The 19,593-nt window shown below is 37.3% G+C and overlaps 1 protein-coding gene across 1 annotated transcript in view; it reads right to left on the bottom strand.

The window, feature by feature from the left end:
• The window catches only part of LOC139310756 (solute carrier family 9 member C1-like), a 108,165-nt gene that overhangs the window by 71,471 nt on the left and 17,101 nt on the right, over window positions 1-19,593 (bottom strand). Inside the window, exons 4-9 of the mRNA XM_070934980.1 lie at window positions 18,881-19,046; window positions 16,500-16,616; window positions 14,558-14,719; window positions 14,362-14,461; window positions 8,852-8,995; window positions 7,430-7,607 (exon numbers count right to left, since the gene is read on the bottom strand). Coding sequence (XP_070791081.1) covers window positions 7,430-7,607; window positions 8,852-8,995; window positions 14,362-14,461; window positions 14,558-14,719; window positions 16,500-16,616; window positions 18,881-19,046 — 867 coding nt within the window. The remainder of the gene's footprint in view (window positions 1-7,429; window positions 7,608-8,851; window positions 8,996-14,361; window positions 14,462-14,557; window positions 14,720-16,499; window positions 16,617-18,880; window positions 19,047-19,593) is intronic.

Here is a 19,593-nt window from a genome sequence, read left to right as displayed (position 1 = left end):
TCATTGGATTTATTCCTGAGAACCAATCTGTATACTTTTGCAGAGTTACAGTATATATATATTGGGTTATTTGTTCTCCCCTGAGGAGAGGTCACAAATTTGAAAGGCAGCTATGTTTTTTTGGGGGATTAAACCCAAGTGGGGGCTGTTCAGCCGTTGCTGCAGATGTTAAGTCTCCATTAGTTGATCCTGGTTGGAATAATAATAATTTAGCTGATCGGGAACAAATGGAGGGAGTTAAGACAGCTGTACCTCAAGGAAGAAACAAAAGTTTTTGGAGGTGGAACAGTTGTGGGAAGAAACACCGTCTGTGTTTCTGGAAAATATTAAGGACAATTTGAATAAGCACACTGGTCTTTCTCCTGAAACGCCGGCTTATGAGTCCTTAATGAAAATGAAATTTGTGACGAAATCATGGCCAGACATACAGAAGCTACTACTGATATTGCTGCTCTGTTGAAAGAAGCTCAAAAGGTCTATGTGAATAGGGATGAGGCCAAGACTAGAAGAGAAAAAGAAGGAAAGAAATGATGAATGATAGTGTCTGTGTTGAAACGGACAGGAGAGGGAAAGGAGTTAGGTAGAAGAGGAAAAGGGTTTGTGAAACTTTGGTTGTAATGTGGCGACAGTGTCCTGGAATTGGGAGAGGATTACTCCAGTGGAAAAAAGTCTAGTGTTGGTGGATTGGAAAGCTAAAAGTGAAGAATGTGCAATTGAGTTGTGGAAAGTGTATTATATGTTTGGATGTGATATTTGTTCTAGAAGTAGGTCTTAATCTGCTTGGGAGAGATGCATTGTCTCTTCTGGGATGTGAGCTTGGTATACAGATCTTTATTGTTCTTGGATGAGGCAGAAAACTCTGTAGGAATGTGGTAAGGAAGGTTTATTGTTCTTCTTACCTGAGGTTGAATGCGAATATTTTGTCTTTGATTAATGTGATGTGATGGTGATATGTGTATGCCGGCTAATTGAGTGACCTTCTTGGCTTAAGCCTGGAGCTGTGGAGGACAGGTGTGGTTAGGGCCCGAAATCAAGTTTTTGATTAAAAACCGCATTCTGAAGTTTTCCACTGCTTGAGGAATGGGCTACAAGATGTCAAGGATAAAAATGAAATGGGTATCTGAAGGGATGGAACCTTTCCAGGTTTTATTCCAGGTTTGCAAATGTTGTTAAATGGTATATGTGTGTGTAATGAGAGTTGTTTAGGCAATAGAGCTCATTGTCTTGTAAAAAAAATAATAATACTGAGAATGATAATAAAGCTCCTTGAAGTATTTATGCTGACTAGTTGGTAGGGAAAAGGCATGTGTGTGTTGGAATACACTAAAAGGTCTGATTGCAGAATAAATATGAGTGTGTGTGGTAAGCCCTTAAATGGGGGTGGTAAGGTGATCCTGATATTTGTGAATGCCTGTGCATTGAACCTGAGAAATCTTCTTTTGTATATTGAAATAGTGAGTGGCAAGAGTTTGTTGTTGTAGTTGTTGTTATGTTGTAATAGCAAGTGTTTGAATGAGCAAGTGAGAGATGAGAGAGATCCTATGGAGAAGTAGGATTAGGTAGAGGTATTTGCGATGTTAGTTGGAGACAGGAGTAGTATTTTTCTTCTCTATATTTCCCCGTCTTTTTGTTCTGAATAAGAGGGGGGAGGGAAGGTGCGGTTTGTTTTCCCTTTTACACATTTTTTTTCGTTGCTGAGTTTGTCTGAGAGAAAGGAGGGGCGAATGGGTGATTTGATCCTGCATTGTTTCTGACTGCATTGGCAGCTATGCAGATGTATTTCCTGTTCTGCTTTAGAGAAGTAACATTGAAAGTTTGAAAAGTTTTTGGGAGTAGAGATCCGGAGTACCTCTATTAGGTGATTTTCTTTTGCTTTTTGAAGTTTTTTTATTAACTTCTTTTATGTTTTTGTGTCTGAGTATTTTGAATGCTGAGAAGGAGATTTTTAGATACTGGATAGTCTGGGGAATAGTTGACTATGTTATTTAGCTTAGTGTTGTCTAGGTAAAGGATGTTCCCTTGAGGGAAGAATTACTGGTAGAAGGTAAAGATGACTTTTGGTCTGGTTAGCTAGAAAGTTACTTGTAAGTTAGTCTGTATAGACTTGTGAATTTAGATTAAGCTTTGTATTTCTTTGAAGCTTGTGGAAATAGTTTAGCTAATTGTGATAGAAGTGGGGAGAGTTGAGTATTTATTGAGACTTTATTGATTTATTGATAGATAATTCTAAACTGAGTTGTTTGGAAGAAAGGTTGAAGAGTTGAAGAAAGTAATAATGTAGTGTTGCTCCAGTGTTATGTTTGCCTAGTTTAAGGAGAAAATTTCCACTTGTCTGTAGTAATGGAAGATGGTATAGCCAAAGGAGTGTTGGTTCGCATGTGGACTGGGAACTAAAAAGGTGGTGCACAAATGCTAGGTTTTTAAAATTGTCTCAAGAGAGTTTGGTTCTCTTGACCAATAGGAGAGAGAGATGGGAAATTGTGTGGTTATGAATAAATGAATTGAGAATGGGATGAGACTGGATGAGATGCAGTTGTGAATGGAGACACTATTGAGATATTGGAAGCGGGAAAGTTACCGTTTGAATGGTCAGTGCAGACATGTGAGGTTTTTGCTTTATTGTAAGCATTGCACATATTAATTAATGAGGTAGGGAATATTTATGCTGATTTAAACTATGCTTATGGTATCTTACATACTTTTGGGATAATCTGGATTGAAAGGGGGTTGATATTTAGTAAAAGGAATTGCGATAGGTGGAACTTATCACAGCTGTTTTAAAGGCAGCTGAGGATCCTTCTAAACTTGATATTATATAAATAGTGGATGAAGGGGTGTGTAAGTGAATGGGAAATGGATTAATAAGAATGGAGTGCAAATTTTTACTAAAGTTGTGATGTGGAATGTGATTGAATGAGTGCATGAGGGAACCTATTGGGGAACGCAAGCACTTATTGATTTTATTAAATGTTTATGCTAAGTTCTATAGGGTGTTGTGAATGTGCTAATCAGATAAGTAAATCTATGTTATAAAAATTAATGTTAGAGTTTCAACTACTTTGAATGGGGTGTTTGCCTTTAGCACTATTAAGAATAGGAATTAGTCCTAGGAAAGATCTGGGGATATCTATGTATGAAATGATGTTTGGATTGCCATATGTGGGGAACGTTGGAATGCCTAGGATAGAATTGAAGGATGTTTTTTCTGAAAAATATATACAGGGACTGTCCCAGTGTTTTTCTCATTTAAGGTAAAAAGGACAGAATCCACCGCTTGATTTCCAAATCCATGAATATAAAAGTGGAGACTGGGTCCAATAAAAGCCATTACTAAGAAGTTGCAGCTGGTGTGGAAAGGACCGTTCCAAGTTTTGCTGACTACTGAATCGGCTGTAAGGACTAAGGAACAAGGTTGGGTATGCTATTCCAGAGTCAAGGGACTGGTGGTTTTGCATTATGGAAGGACAGTTGCTACGGAACCTGCAAACCCTTTTAAATTGACTTTTTGATGACAAACCTTAGACGATTGGGGACCAATGGATGGAAGAAGAGTTTTAAGAAGAATTTTGTATTTGGCTAGGAGTGGTAATAATTCTTGTTGTGTTTTTGATTGTATTGAGGAAAGATATTATTGATTGGTGTAAATCTATGTTTTGGTATCCAGTGGATGTAAGTTCTCCTTGATTGATTGATGTATTGGAGGTAAGATAATAATCTTTTATCTCTTTGGACAATATGTTGGGGGGAACTAGTTCACTAGGAATAATGGGGTTTTTTTTGTGGTAGTGTTTGTTATTCTACAGGTGTGGATAGGAATGGGGATTTTGGCTGTGTTGCCTAGTTATCCTATAACATGGTAGCAGCTATGTTTCCATACTGAATTCGAGCACCGTTATTCTTTTATAGAAACACCACTAACCCTAATAGACACCACTGAGGAAGCTGAGAAATGTATTAAGTCATCCTTTGAAGATGGTGTGTGCTAAGTGCAAACGTACATATGAGATAGTTCCTCAATACATTGGCCTTACAAATAGAATGGAATTTTTATATAAGCAATGCACTGAGCTATTTGGTAATTATGCACCTTCATACAAGAAGTTTTGAATTTTGGAGGAAGGGTTACATTTTCTATGTCTAAGGATACAAGTTCCTTACAAGTTAATGTTTTTATGTGGTAACATGGCATTGACCAAATTACCTATTGTATGGATAGGAGTTTCTATACTGTTACAGGATGTTCATAATTTACAGGAATAAAAGATAATGAAGAGGAGAATTGGGGATTGTGAGAAAATAGGAATTATTCCTGTAAAAGCATAACCTGAGTTACGCCATTTTAAAATCATGTTAAGGTTTTGTTTTACCTTGTATAACCTGATTATATAATTTAGCTGACATTTAAGAACATGAGAAAAGAAGTGTGTAATTCCTGTGTTTTTTTAGAGGATGTTTGTTTTGCAGGAAATATGTTCTTGGGTCAACTTGCCCTCATTAATTAAAGGAAGTACGCCATTGATGTTTTTGAGGGGTATTTCTGTTGGGAATTGGGGAATTTCCAGGGTGGAATTATGTACTGCATATGTTATATAAGATGTTATGTAAGATCTGAAACTGATTCCCAAGGTACTCTATTGACGTGTATTCTGATATTCCTGAAGACTATAAAAACTCGTGTAAATTGTTTTATTTCCGTCTTTCTCTACTTTAGAGAGAAAGGCCCTTTGCAAAGAATAAACTTTGTTCCAGGATTATTTTGGTCTTTGTCTCTTTAAAACGATAATGGGATTTACCTGTCGACCACACCTTCATACTTTTGTATATTTTATACAAAGTCAGCTTATTGCCCCCACAAACCGGGTCCTCATTTTACCCACCTTAGAAAGGATGGAAGGCTGAGTCGACCTTGAGTCTGGTGAGAATTGAACTCGCAGTAATTGCAGGCAGCAGGATGTTAAATGCTGCCTTAGTAGGAGGCATTAGCCTCCTATGCCACTCAGGCTCCTAAATATGTAAATATGACAACCATTGACATATCCCTCTGCCATTAGTTCCTCTCTTGATTTTATTTTTCATTTCTCTTGACAAAATTATAGTATATTGTAGGAAGCTCCTCTCTCCTAGAGCAGTGGTCCCCAACCTTTTTATCGCCGCGGACCAATCAGCCTTTGATAATTTTACCGTGGCCCGCTGAGCGCGCGCAGGGGTGGGGGCTTTGGGCCACACGTGCGTACCTGCGCGGGGCTCTCTTCCCTGGAGCCTTTGCGCACGGCCCAGGAGCTTTTGCGCACGGCCCAGGAGCTTTTGCGCACGGCCCAGGAGCCTTTGCGCTGCAGCGTTCATGTCCCCCGGCCGCTGCGCGGCCCGGTGCCAGGTACTCCACGGCCCGGCACCGGTCCGCGGACCGGGGGTTGGGGACCACTGTCCTAGAGAATGAAATATTTTGGAGAATATTAAAAGAGGCAGAATATTATATTTCCCTAAAGGAGAAATGGAGAAAAATCTTAACAAAGGCAGAAAGCAGTCCTAACAGCCTCCAGCAGATGCCTCAAGTCTTTAGAGATGGATATTTTGTGCCCATTAAGAAATCTGGACTAATCTATTCATAAACAAAACAGCTTCAGCTCCAGTTGATGGGATTAAGAAGGACAGGACATGACCTTTAGGACATAATAGGATTAACCCACCATCAATCAAATAATAAAAGCACACAAAGCAAACCTCAAAATTACGAAGTACTGTAAATTGTATAAAAATCCTTGCACTCATCAAGCTAATTTGTCAGCTGTTCCAGAACAGCATGCTGTTGTTGGTCCGGCTCATCAATAAACTTTCTTTCTTAACCCTCTTATTCCCGGCTTGGAACTCCACCTGATTTTTCTTCCCACAATATCATTATAAGTTAGCCATGTGTTTTTTGCCTATTACTTCTTGCCTACAAAATGTATCTTGTGCAGAAAGTAACAAAGGTGTTTTTGGGTAAAACCTGGATTTATATAAATTCAATATTCTCAATACAGTACATCTAACATAATGATTTTTGAAATCCACATTAACCTTGATTTTATTATAACACAAATATCCATGCCACTTAAATCTCAGATCATGTCCTTCTAACTCCAAAAGCTTTTTATTTCTCAACAGTTCCCATTCTTTCATCCAAACCAAATAGCAAGCTGCAGAATTAAATTTCAAACAACTGAATTTTTTTGTATTATATGGTATTAAGCCACTAGAATCAGTAGGCTGAGTAACATAAGAGAGTCACCTTGACTGAGATGGTGGCATACAAATTTGATAAATAAATAAAAATAAATGTCTGTGTACATCAGTAATCAAAACAATTAGGTGTTGGTAATCACCTTTAAAGCCCTTCATGGCATGGGTCCAGGTTACTTAAGGGACTGTCTCATCCCACTTACGTCTTCTCTGGAGGGCATTCCCTGCCATTATGTCTACCCTGTGGAGCATCTTGCTCCCCAAAGTGAGATCTGCTCTAACCCTCCTGTCATTCCACAAGAGCCTAGAGACCTGGTTCTGCCAGTTGGCTTGGGGCTCCAAAGGAAGGCCTTCATGTTGGGGGTGATTGATAAATTAATATCTAATCCCACCTCTTCATTCTACTCCCTCCCCCCATCTTTTAGCTATTGTATTTTGTATTATTATATTTCTGTAGTATTTTATTTACATAGTTTAACTTTTTAATATTGTAATTTACCCAGAGTTACCATGTGGTAAGATGGGTGACTAATAAAATTGATAAATAAAATAAAAAATAAGATACTCTTTGATCATGTTAACATCCCTTTAACACAAAATAATTTACAAATAATCCTTAATTTACAATCATTTGTTTAGTGACTGCTCAAAATTTGGCCTGGAAAATTTGTTGTTAAGCAAATAGTGATTACACACTATTTTATTAACTTTTTGCTGTGATCATTAAGTGAATCATCACAGTTGTTAAGTGAGTCATCACATGATTGTGACTTGAGACTTTCCTTGCCCACTTCCCCATTGACTTTGCTTGTTGGAAGCTAGCTGGAAAGGTCACAAATGATATTCACATGGCCGGAGGACACTGCACATACCATAAATACATGATGGTTGCCAAGTGCCTGAATCACAATTACAACCACAGGAATGCTGCAATAGTCATAAGTTCAAATTGTCACTAAATGAATAGTCATAAATCAAGAGCTACCTTTATACCTATTTTATATTTTTAATATAAATTAAATCTCTCATTTTTTACAAGTCAAACTGAACTATATTTTTATTACAATGTCCAATATGCTGGTATGCCTTCACTTCAAGGCTTTAAAAAGCAGATCCAGAGGACATTTTGCTAAAAAGATTTGCATAGATTTAATTTCTAATATAAATTTATCAGAAATGTTTATTTTTCAAGATACTAATTAATTTTTACCTGATTCTTAATGCTAGCCTCAGCTGGAGTCTCACTCTCTGTCTGGCTAATTTGAAGAGCCATGTTCAAAGTAAAAGTGCCTCTCATTCCACTCCAAACAATAATAGCTCCCCAACGCCAATTAAATCCATAGCCGAGTCGATTCAAAAAAGGACTCAATGTCAAAATAACTAAAAACCTAAGTAAATAAAATATAAAAATTAGCAAAATTATATTTAAAATATTAGTGAAATTTTATATCATAATCAAAAATTAAAATAATTTATTAAACAAATAATTCATCGTTATCATCTATAAGATAAAAGACTGCATTTATCAACCAATATAAAAGTTCGTTATTCAACAAAAATATATCATGTTATTGTTTCTTTCATATAAACACTGTCTTTCTCTAGAAACCCTAAACAACATACATGGGAGTTTTCCCTTATTTTATATGCATAATCCTGTGAAGTTTATTAATCTGAGAAAAAATAATTGGCAGAATTAGAGAAAAAGTTATGCAGTGAACTCCACTATAAATGAATACTTAGTTGTGTATCTAATGGGAAGACCCTGAGTTTCTCTACCTCAAATTAAACAATTTAACTATTATGCTACACTGGATTTCCAATGTATTATTCAAATACTCTCTATATAACTTTTTTCCAAAACAGAGCAGGTGTTACAAAATCTTAATACTCCCATGTTGATTAAGATCATTATGATTAGTTTTAAGTTATATTGTAATTTACTGAGTTCTAACACAGTTTACAATGTCCAGACCAAGGATGACTCTGACTGGCAGGGTTTTTTTTAAGTGTACACACACACACACACACACACACACACACACACACACACACACAGTCAAAAATGTGAAAGTTTTGGAGTATTCCAGAAAGCTTTTCCCCTCATGGGCATGGCATATGCAGCCCCTAAAACACTGGCATAATTCATTTCAACCATTATGAAAGAAGAAGGGAAATACTTCCTACATTCAACAGCAAAAATTTAATGGAAAACAGTTCTTCTATAGCTTGATTACAATGCAACTCATTAAGAAATAATGAGAATAAGATATATACATTCATGTTCAATGACAGAGGTATTACAGAGTTATTCAACCAAACAGAGCACTTTACACCAATGCTAAAATAAATTACAATGCATGGATCAAAGATTTTTGACAGCTTGTTTATCACATTTATATGCCACTCATCTCACGGTTCAAAGTGACAGTAACTGTAGCACTAAGAATTTTAATATTCTGTGCGTGTGCGTGCGTGTGCGTACGTGCGTGCGTACGTGCATGCATGCATGCTTGACTGTGGCTTACTTCCAGCTAAATGTTTAGAAGACAGCAATTTAAGAATATCACTTAACTGATATAAGCTGATAGGCAATGTTAGTCAATTTCCACAAAAGTAAAAAAGTATTTACCTTACAAGATTCAGTGAAAGATAGACTGTTACAATGTAAAAAAAAGCACGAGAATTTATATTTGGAAATGTTTTTTGAGCTATCACAATTCCTATTATAAGATATATATTAATGTGAGCCAAAAATGTCAGCATGGCCCAAAACCTGTTTAAGAAAAAGCAGATTAAGAGAGACATTAAAACATGCCAATGAGAAAACAAATATAGCAATTATTTATCATTTACCGGTATAACATAAGCTAAATTATATTCCTCACTATTTTACAAACGTAAATCTATCATAAACATTTCTATTTTATACATAATAAAATGCATTTTATTATATCACTGTATTGTTTAGTTAGTAATAAATGTTAACCCACTTGAGATTATATTTTAAACTGGAAATATTTTTTAAAAATATTTTTAAAAAAGGAAACCAAGCCATCAAAGAATACGGTGACTGGACACTATCAAACCTGACACCAGCCAGAGCATAGAAAAGCTCGAAGAAATAGGGCAAGATCAGAAGATGTGGAAAGAGCTGGCCATTGAATCATCAAGAGTCAAACTCAACTGAATAGATAACATCATCATCATTTTTAAAAAGTAAAATTAGATGAGCAAAATTTAACCAATTTCAATATGTTTTTATTTAGGCTATGTAGACAATCATTGACACTACCAATTCAATCATTTTAATATCATTTCAAGATTTCAAAACGTATTAACTAATGTGATAAGGGGATTATTTATTGATATTTTTATCCCACTTTTATAATTGTTTATAAATAGCTCAAGGTGGACCCAGATCAACAGCCCTGTAAGGTGGGTTGGGCTGAGATAGAGTAACTGACTCAAAATCACCCAGCCAGTTTTTCATGCCTAAAGTGGGACTAGAACTGGTTTCCCGGTTCCTAGGCCAGCACCTTAACTACTAGACCAAACTTAATATAAGAGTATAAATTGTTCCTTTCCTCTCTGAAATTAAATCAAAACACATTTATAATTCCATACCACTTCAATCAGGGGTAGGTTCTAAATTTTTTTACTACCGGCTCTGTGGGCGTGGCTTATTTTGTGGGCATGGCTTGATGGTCATGTGACAGTGGGTATGGCTTGATGGTCATGTGATTGGGTAAATGTGGCCAACTCAATGTCACTCATGTCAAGGGGTGCCTTGCCTGTTCCCTCCCCTCCCAGGCATTCCTTGTCACACCCAGCCTCAACATATCTATAGTTCCGTAAAAATGTTGTTCACCTTTTTTCAACTTTATTATCTACATACTATTAAATGCATTTTCATGGACCACTGAAAGGAGGAAATGGCTCACATGCTTTGCCCAAGAATGTGATAGGCAACAGGCTTTTAAGGGGCTGCCAGAAAGAGGGGGGGAGGCAATGTATTTTCCAAAACACCAGAAAGCAAAACAAGAAGCAATGGATGGAAACTGAACAAAGAGAGAAGCAACCTAAAACTAAGGACAAAACTTCCTGACAGTGTGAACCAATAAAGGTGCAGAAATATTTCAGCCATAATTTCACATATAAAATAGCCATTCGTGTAATACAACCTGCATATTGTTCAGAACAATCGTTAGTATTATGGCTGATGTTTGACAGCAAGCCTAAAAGTCAAAGATTACAAGACTGCTTCTTTCTCTGTATGTATACAAAACATCACATACCAGGAGTAGCATATTAAGATGGACTTATGTAGTGGTGGGTTTCAACATTTTTTACTACTGGTTCTGTGGGTGTGGCTTGGTGGGCATGACAGGGGAAGGATACTGCAAAATCCCCATTCCCTCCCCACCCCACTAGCCTGCCCTGGGAAGGAATCAAACTCTCCCCTCTTCATTTCCCCAAATAAAATATTACTCATAAGAAAAGGCTCCCAGAAAAGCAAGGAAAAATCAAGCTGCTAACAAGGAACCTGCCTGATACTCATTCCACATTCCTGCCAGCTGCATAAAGGAAACTTTGTAAGAAGAAAACAGCTACAGGTGCTTAGAGATAATAGAAAGTGCAAGCCAGAAGTTCAGCTCCATTTACAAGCAGGCAGAAAACTCATTCAAGACAGGATATTTCACAATGGAAATCACCCAAACCTTTTTAGAAACACAAAGCCCATGTTGCACAAACCCCAAAACTTCAAAAACATAGAACCATACAAGAATCCCTCCTCTTATCCAATTTGTTGTTCAGCTGCCGAGAAACAAACTGCTGAATGTCACTTCTGCAAGCAAAAATCTCCTTCCAGCAGCTGCTTCTTGGCTTGTCAATTTAAAGCAACGGTGTTTTTTTTCCCCCCTTCTTCTTTGCCAAGTGATCTCCTGGCTGAGAAGCGAGTCCTGATTTTTTCCTTCTAGCCGATCAGTTGGGAGGCTTCTTGGCTTCTCAATTTAAAGCGACGGTGTCTTGTTTTTTTTCTTCTCGTCTTTGTCAGGTGAGCCCTGATTTTTTCCTTCTAGCCGATCAGCTGGGAGTTGGGAGGCAGCAAATAGACTGGGGGCAGGGCCAGGCAGAGTTGGTATTTACCGGTTCTCCAAACTACTCAAAATTTCCATTACCGGTTCATAAGAACCGGGGAGAACCGGTAGCAACTCACCACTGACATCAATACAGAAATGATGGCCACATAACACAATATTTGAAATATTTTCTGTTCATTTCAGTTCTTGAGAAAACTATAGATTTTATAATATGGGGGCTTATAAAGAAACAGATTGCTTACCTGTAACTTTGTCTTCTCTCAGTGATTGTATTTATATATAAGTCTCTGCATCTGCACAGAGTAAACTTTGAAATATTCTACAACTGATTTTTTTTAGGAAGCCTCATATTTATCCTGTGATACTTGTTCTTGGGCACTAACACTGCATTTTCATTTTCTTCATTAATAGCAATGTTTCAGAATACAGTGGCTATGTACCTACATTAGGGTTTAGCAAACTACATCCTGCAGGCCAAGTTGGCCCATCACCATTTATATGGCTCATGAGCTAAGAATGGATAGGCTGGTTGTTGGCAGATTGCCATGTCCAAGCTTCAGGCAAGATCCCAGGATGAGAGATGGGGGCAAAGCCTGGGTAACCTGTGCAATAGGCTATCAGTGACCTCCCTGCTAGAGGATTGGTCTTTGATGTACCAGCTATGACTGTGGAAGCAGAGGAAGGGTGGAATCTGGTCCCAAAAAAGTGTCCTGACCTTCAATCCAAATAAAGTCACCAGAGTTGGGTGAATGCACAGATGATTAGCCAATAAACCAGAGTTATAAATAAACAACATATCCCTCACTGAAATCACTGTATGTCACAAACATGCATGATTACGAAGTTATACTTACTGATGATATGGCAGATTCATCATAACAAGAGATAGAACCACAGCACAGCTAAATGCAATGTCTGCACAGACTCCAAAAATGTTAGGGGACTGAAGGCTAATTCCAGGATCCAGAATATTTGTTAATATATGATTTATACCATTTGCTCCTCTTATAGGCCAGGTCCTAGTCTTCCATATGTCAATACCGATTTGGACCATAGATATTAACTTCTGCTACCATGATCACAGAAAATTGGAGCAGGATGGCTAATGAGAATTCAATGGTCTACCCATAAACCCAATACAGGATTTTCAAACATTCAAAAACTAGAGGGAAAAATAATATTTTTTGTGAAACTTTTTTCATCAACTATAAGAGAGTAAGCACGTAAGCAAACTGGAGAGGCAGAACTGGGTGTGGTCAGCTAGATTATTGGATCTGCCACAAGAATAGCTGTACATATCAACTCAGTAATGAGAGATTATCAGAAGACTGTGTAGAATTATTGCCAGATACTAAGCAAAATGATTGAAGTCTATGAATCCACTGATGTCAAATCCAATTCATCATCATCTCTGGGTGAGGATAGATTAGTCAAGTGAATTTGTATCTCAGGGAAGAAGAAAGAATTTATAAACCCTTCAAAACAAAACAGACAGTTGACTAGCAACAAGGATGATTTCAGGTGCAGTTAATATGGTCTCCAATGTAAAGTCTAGATTGTTATAAGTGACATAATGAGGGTAACAAGGACTTGTACATAGCAGAAATAAGTGAAAGTACTGCTATAGTGGGCTTATTAAACCATTAAAGAAAAATTTAGAAGAACTAAAGAAATACAACTTTTTTTTTACAAATGAACAAGAAACATCCAAGAAAGGATTCAGTCACCTATGCTGGCAGAAGTCCACTTCTATCATAAGGAATTTATTATACTTAGCAGCTTGGACAGATATATATTGGAACTATAAAACTTAGTATTAATTCATCTAAAAGAACATGAAAAATATTGTCGGCTAGAAAAGTTTGAAAAATCCACAGTAGTTGAACACTTATGGCTACATAATGGGCACAAAATTCAGTTTAAAGACACATGACTACTACCAATCATGTCAAATTATCATGCACAGTTCCACAGGGAAACTATTGAGATTTATAAACACGGTAACTTTTACAAGAAGAAGACAGTCTTAAGGTTAACAAAGCCTGATTCCAACTTTACATCACACCAAAATAAAAAAGCCCTTAATTGACACTTAAAATCTTCAGCAATCTCACCTGACAAATAATAAACAACAATGTATTTCAAAGACCAATCAAAAAATTTGCTCCTCTGGAACTTCTTCAAATTGGACCAAGTATAATTTCATCCGGATGAAGAATCAGCTAGCTTTCCAGAATTCCAATGGCATGGTCCAATTAAAAATTAGTTCATTTGCAAATACAAAAACTCAAATCAATTCCTGCTCAGTAGTCTGTGAGCTCCCAAGAAGTGTACTACAGAGCAGACCAATTTCATCTCTGAAGTTGCCAATCACAGTTGCTAGTGAAACCTCTAGATACCAAATAATTACAATGCAGCCTATTAGTCTGGAAATTCATCACCACTGAAGATCATTCTTTACTAGGAAGCATTCTAATTACGATTGTGGCAGTATTTCAACTTCCTCTACTTTCAGACCACTCACCTAGCATCTAGGTAAAAAGACCAGATTACAGCTGATGTTGCATGGCCGATATCAGGAAAAGAGTACACTGAGATCGCCCTATGATTTTCGTTGGAGCATGCTATCCAAACTGAGTAATTCAAAACAGCCTCAAGATTTATACCTCCACCATTGTGCCTGAGACCACTTCAATCAGCTTGGCCACAGCAGTCAATGAGCAGCAGTTTAGATGGCATACAAATAATTTTCTTCTGTCTCTCTGACTTCTCACTCAAGCCCATTTTCATGAGATTTCTTGTGAGCAAAACATAAATTCTATAGACTGAAACTATAATAATTTTAGTTTATCAATATTCATATTTACCATTTCTTTTATAAAAACCTGGTATACAATTACAACTATAAATAAAGAATTTGCAAAATGGAAATTCATTCTACCATTCTACAGCCATTTTAATGGCACTAATTTATATTATATTATATGTAAATGAGAGAAAGTAAATATTTACTTAAGGTAAAGAGATAAACTCTTACTTGTAAAGAAAAATATCCATTCCTGGACTAAAGGATACCGAATCTAAAAGAAGGCCCAGAATAGCAAGAGCTATAACTCCAGACATGCCAAGCCATTCAGCTGAAGATAGAAAGGGGAAAAAAGTCATTATTATACAAAAGTAAGCAAGTCTACTTTAAAATTAAGCATTTGATAAAGATTATATCGTGAACTTACCAATAAAAAAAATTATGTATGCCATGGAGAAGCTTAAAACTACTTCAATTATTCCATCATTGAAAATATGTTGCAACCAATAAAGAACTAGCCTTGAACTCAAAAATCCAAATGCAGCACTTGCAAAAAATTTTAAAAACAGTTTTATAAAAATCTCTTGAACTATAAAAGGAAAAAATAATTACAATTTGATTGTTTTTATTAAATTACTTTTAATATTGCATATCTAACTATCATAATTTTAACAATCCCATTTTATATCATATACTGCCTAGATTAAAGTTATATTCTTGCCTTAGTCAAATCAAAGTAATACTATTTAAAACAATATAAAGTCTTACAGTGAAACAAAATTATAGACTTAAACTCATTGATTCAAATGGGACTAAAACATGACTAGCATAGAATGTAAATGTAATTGGATATTGGAACCATAGAATTGGAACCATTCTACCAGTAATGATTTTACTCCGAGGACAATATGCATACAGTAATCTAAAATATGTGGGCACATTTTAGTAGGCAACAAAATATATAAATCTTTGAATAGCTTTAGGAGTGTATCATTCAATTGTGACTCTCTTAAAGAAATTACAGCAACGCTTATCATTCAAGACAATTATGTCTAATACCTATTTTAAAAGTGCATGAAGATGCACTTCTCCAGTTAAATTTGGTGAACAATCTGAGGATGTACTGGACTCACTGGGAATTTTTTGGCATATCTCACTATGTGCATGTAACATTGTTGCTCCATGAGCTGAACTGGCTCAGTAGGCTTCCAGATATAATTCAAGATACTGATTATTGCTTACAAAGACCTCCATGGCACATCACCAGGCTACTTGTGCAACCATCTTTCTCCTATTATTTCTGCCTACCCCACCAGATCTGGTAAAGAGAATATGTTTTGGGTTTCCTCTATTAAAGAATGTCATGGTATGGGACCAGTCATGCTTTCTCAATAGTAGTACCTGATCAGGTGGACCAGGCAGCATCATTCCCAACATATGAATGGCCTCAACCCTGTTAGCCTTTCACGAGGCACTGAAGACCTGGCCATTTCTGGAGATTTTGCCAGGAGGCAGATGAGTTTTCTTTCTATTGATGGTAAGTGGGATTAACAGTGCATTCTTGGGTACCAGAGGAGTATGTTTGGGGTTTGTTTGTTTTAATCTTGTGAACCATCAAGAGTCACTTGTCTGGGATTGGTAGCTATATACATATAATATAAATAAACAAACTAATTTTTCTTCCAGGTCTTCCATTACGGTGGATGAGGCCTCCTCAGTGGATGAATTTCTGTAAATGTTGTATTGAATTGTCAGATGCTGTCTTGTTATCTACATGACACTGCCTTTAGTTTTTTTTTTTTTTTCTTTTTCTTTTTTGAGGTGCTCAGACCCATTTTGAAGTCAGGCAACATCTAAATCCAATAAAATGAAATGCCCATTTCACAATCCATAGTTTCTGCAAACTACATATAACTAAGATTTTATAGAGCAGTGGTCTCCAACTGTTTTGGTTCCACGGACCGGTGGTGCTGGGAGGTGGCTTTGGCGATTTCAGTAGCAGGGGAATGGTTTCACACACACAATCTAAATCTTATGAATGCTCAAATGAAGCTTTGTCCATTCACCCACCCTTCAGCAGCCCAGTTCCCAATGGACCACAACCCAGTAATGAGCCATGGCCCAGGGGTTGGGGACCCCTGCTATACAGCAATTATTTCTCATAGTGTACAAATAGAGTGAAATAATAAAGTAATTATCATTACTCACTGTATTAGGCAGCATGACAACAATGATTAATACATACCAGTACTAAATATTGTAATTCGAATGGCCTTGCAAACATATAATTAAAAATTATCTGTTGAGAATCACGGTATTACTATATATTATTCTATGCAAGAAAAAGTTACATAAAAATAGACACATACCTACTTCCTGGTGGCTCTGATTTATAAGGTCCTTATACAATTCAAAAACAATTACTGTAGTTGCATCATTAAACAAAGATTCACCTTTAATTAAGTTGATAACTATTTTTGAAAGGCCTAAGAAAAAAATATGAAAATTAATGTAATCTAGTCATGTATTTATTTAAGAAAATTTATATGACTGCCCAACTCACTCTCAGTGACTCTGGGCAGTTTACAAAAATAAAAGCCAAATAAAAATACAATAAAAAAGCCATAACTCCCCCCCTCAAAAGACAACTATTTAAGTGAATTAAGATTCACTTTTATTGTTAACAAGTAAAGAAATCTAATGGGAGGGGGCATTACCACACTTAATTTTTTATCTAAAAAGCAATGATGAAATAACAGCATCATGAGTTTCTCGATATAAATCCCATTACCAGTTTACATTATGCATGCTCATAATGTCTCAAAGTTAATTGCTGTGATTGACCATGCTCAGAATGAGGTGAAATTGGCAAAGGATGCTAGACTTCTTCAATTATATTCAAAGTAAAACAATCATTATGTCAGGGTTCCAAGTAACACCCCCAATGAAAGAAGACCCCAAAGCTAGAAGTTCCTCAAAGTTCCATTTTAATAGAGATGTCATATTGGCACATCTGGGAAAACCCGAATCTGAAAGCTTCCAGGTTTTCCCCACCCAAAAGAAAGCCCTGCACCCACATGTCCATCACATGGTCCATTCAATGCACCCTCCCAACTGGAGATGTCTCCCAGTCACGCCATTCCAGGTGCAGGCAGAATGTCCTTGACTCTTAGAGAAAAGAATGTTATTATGGCTAGATATCTCCACAACTCCATACAATCCCCCCTCCCAGTTTCCCACAGCACTAAGTGTGGCAGCCCTGAAGATCCAAAGTAAAAGAGGGCTGATTGATGAGGTAGGGGATAATCAGGACTGAGAGGTCATAGGGAAGATAATGTTGTGACTCCGACCCCCGAGCCCATCTTATCAGAGGGAGAAGACTCTGAAAGTGAAGGAGAGGAGTTGGCAAGGCCTCCCTCTCCAGGACCCTCCTCTCTGGCAATGCCTCAGGTGTCCTCCAGAGGCCAAAAGATAGGCCAGGAGCCAGGCACTTCCAAGCAGCCGCAGTTAGACAGCGACGGAAATGAGTCTTGGCTGGATCCCCGACAGCGTCAGAAAGACAAGCACACGCAGCAGAGAAGGAGGCATGCCAGAGATTAAGCTGAGTCACTGGACCACACCCCACAGGGGATAAAAGAGGGTGTGATGGCCATTCAGGCCTTGTGACGGACAAAACTGAAAAGCTAGCAAGTCATACTGCGTTTCTGGAACTTCATTATATGCCCTCCTTGGATTTATTATGGACTGGACTAGACAATTCTTTGACTTTGTGGACTTATTTTGGTTTATCGGACGGAGGAGAAAAACCTCCCTTTGTAAGTAAAGTTTTTTGCAGGCAGCTACTGGGTTGCTGCCAATTCTGTTATCTCAAAGAAATTCCTGACTGCTGGTTTTATTAACTCCTGGCTGACTGTTTGTGTGCGTGTGAGACGGGGACAGAACAGATATGATACTACAGTATCTGAAATAATATTGCCCAGAATATCAATTATCCAAGGAGTTAGTGGGTTTCCTTTCAGTGGATGTTCTAAGAGGATGAATATTCCTCTGTAAAAGTACTTTAATCTGTACTTCAGCAATGAACAGAAGTTTGGATTCATGATTAAATGGCCCCTTCAGGTCTATGACTCTATGACTTTATGAAATTGAAATCAATCCTAATGTTCTCTCTATCAAATCTATGAATTCTGTAGCCATTAATTACTTTTTCAGATGTGATTTGGACTTATTTGTTTTAGCAGCCCCCCTTGCCCCTTGCAACCATACCTCACTGTAGTGGTGGTGAGTGAACAGTATAAGGCTATTATACTGACCAACATAGCTCTGGCCTATGGAAAGACCTACTCCAGTGTTCCCCGCCAAAAAACTTTACGGATCAACTCAAAAATGTAGAAATATGGTACCAGTGTATCCCCCTGGCTGGGAGGTACCAATAAAGCTATAGTGGAAGAAGAAAGACACTATCATGGTAGCAGGAGTATCTATGACATGGGGTAAATCCTAATGGTCCCTCCAGCCATTGACACAGCTCCTAGTAAAAAGAGAGATCTCTGCTGTTCGAAGACCTTCAAATTAAGAACATGTAACATCAAAATGAATAGGCTCAACATTGATATACTAGGCATCAGTGAAGTTCATTAAACTGGCTGTAGCTTCTTCAACTCTTATGATCATATCATATACTACTCTGGCAATGATACCATCAGAAAAAAAGGAGTAGGTTTCATACTGCATAAGAAAGTTAACTCACCAAGGTTTCTTACAGAGGCCACAGAAAGGATAGGATCTGTTGTACTAAGAATTATGCCAAACAACATGCTATCATCCCAAGACCAATTATATTTATTAATTTTATAAGTTATCCATCCAAGGAAAGCACAATTCATCAAAAATCCAGGAACTGACAGAATTACCACCTGTAAAAAACAATGTATCCATATATTTTTGGAATTCAAATGGCTAGAATTCATTTATATTATTTCAAAATCATTTGCTAAATACAATGCAATAAATACAATAAATAAAGGTTGTAAATATGATTTTCTCAAATTAACTAAAATGTAAATTGCATAAAGGTAGTCCTTGCTTAACGACCATTCGTTCAACAACTGTTCAAAGTTGATAGAGCTGAATAAATGGTTGTCGCAACCAGTTCTCAAAGTTATACCGTTGCAGCGCCCCAGTCATGTGATCAAAGTTCAGCACTTGGCAGCCCACCTACAATTATGACCAAAGCATGTATTTCAATTCCTTCTACCTGCCATTCTGCCCTTTTGACCACCCAGCCCTTTGCCGCATCTATTCCTGCAGCCCCACACTCCATCTTCTTCCTTCCACTGCTAGCAAAGTACAGCTGGCCAAGGCAGCTGCTGGTCCTTTTCAAAGTGAAGTGCAGGCAAGCAGGGTGGAATAGGTGAAGCTTCCGATGACAGTGCAGTCCTTGCCTTACGATTGCAATGGGAA

The sequence above is a fragment of the Pituophis catenifer genome, unplaced genomic scaffold (assembly GCF_029215685.1).
Source record: "Pituophis catenifer annectens isolate HBS135680 unplaced genomic scaffold, rPitCat1.0.hap2 SCAF_1, whole genome shotgun sequence".
Lineage (NCBI taxonomy): Eukaryota > Metazoa > Chordata > Lepidosauria > Squamata > Colubridae > Pituophis > Pituophis catenifer.
Note: the sequence above shows the minus strand (reverse complement) of the source record. Positions and strands in the feature narration are given on the sequence as shown.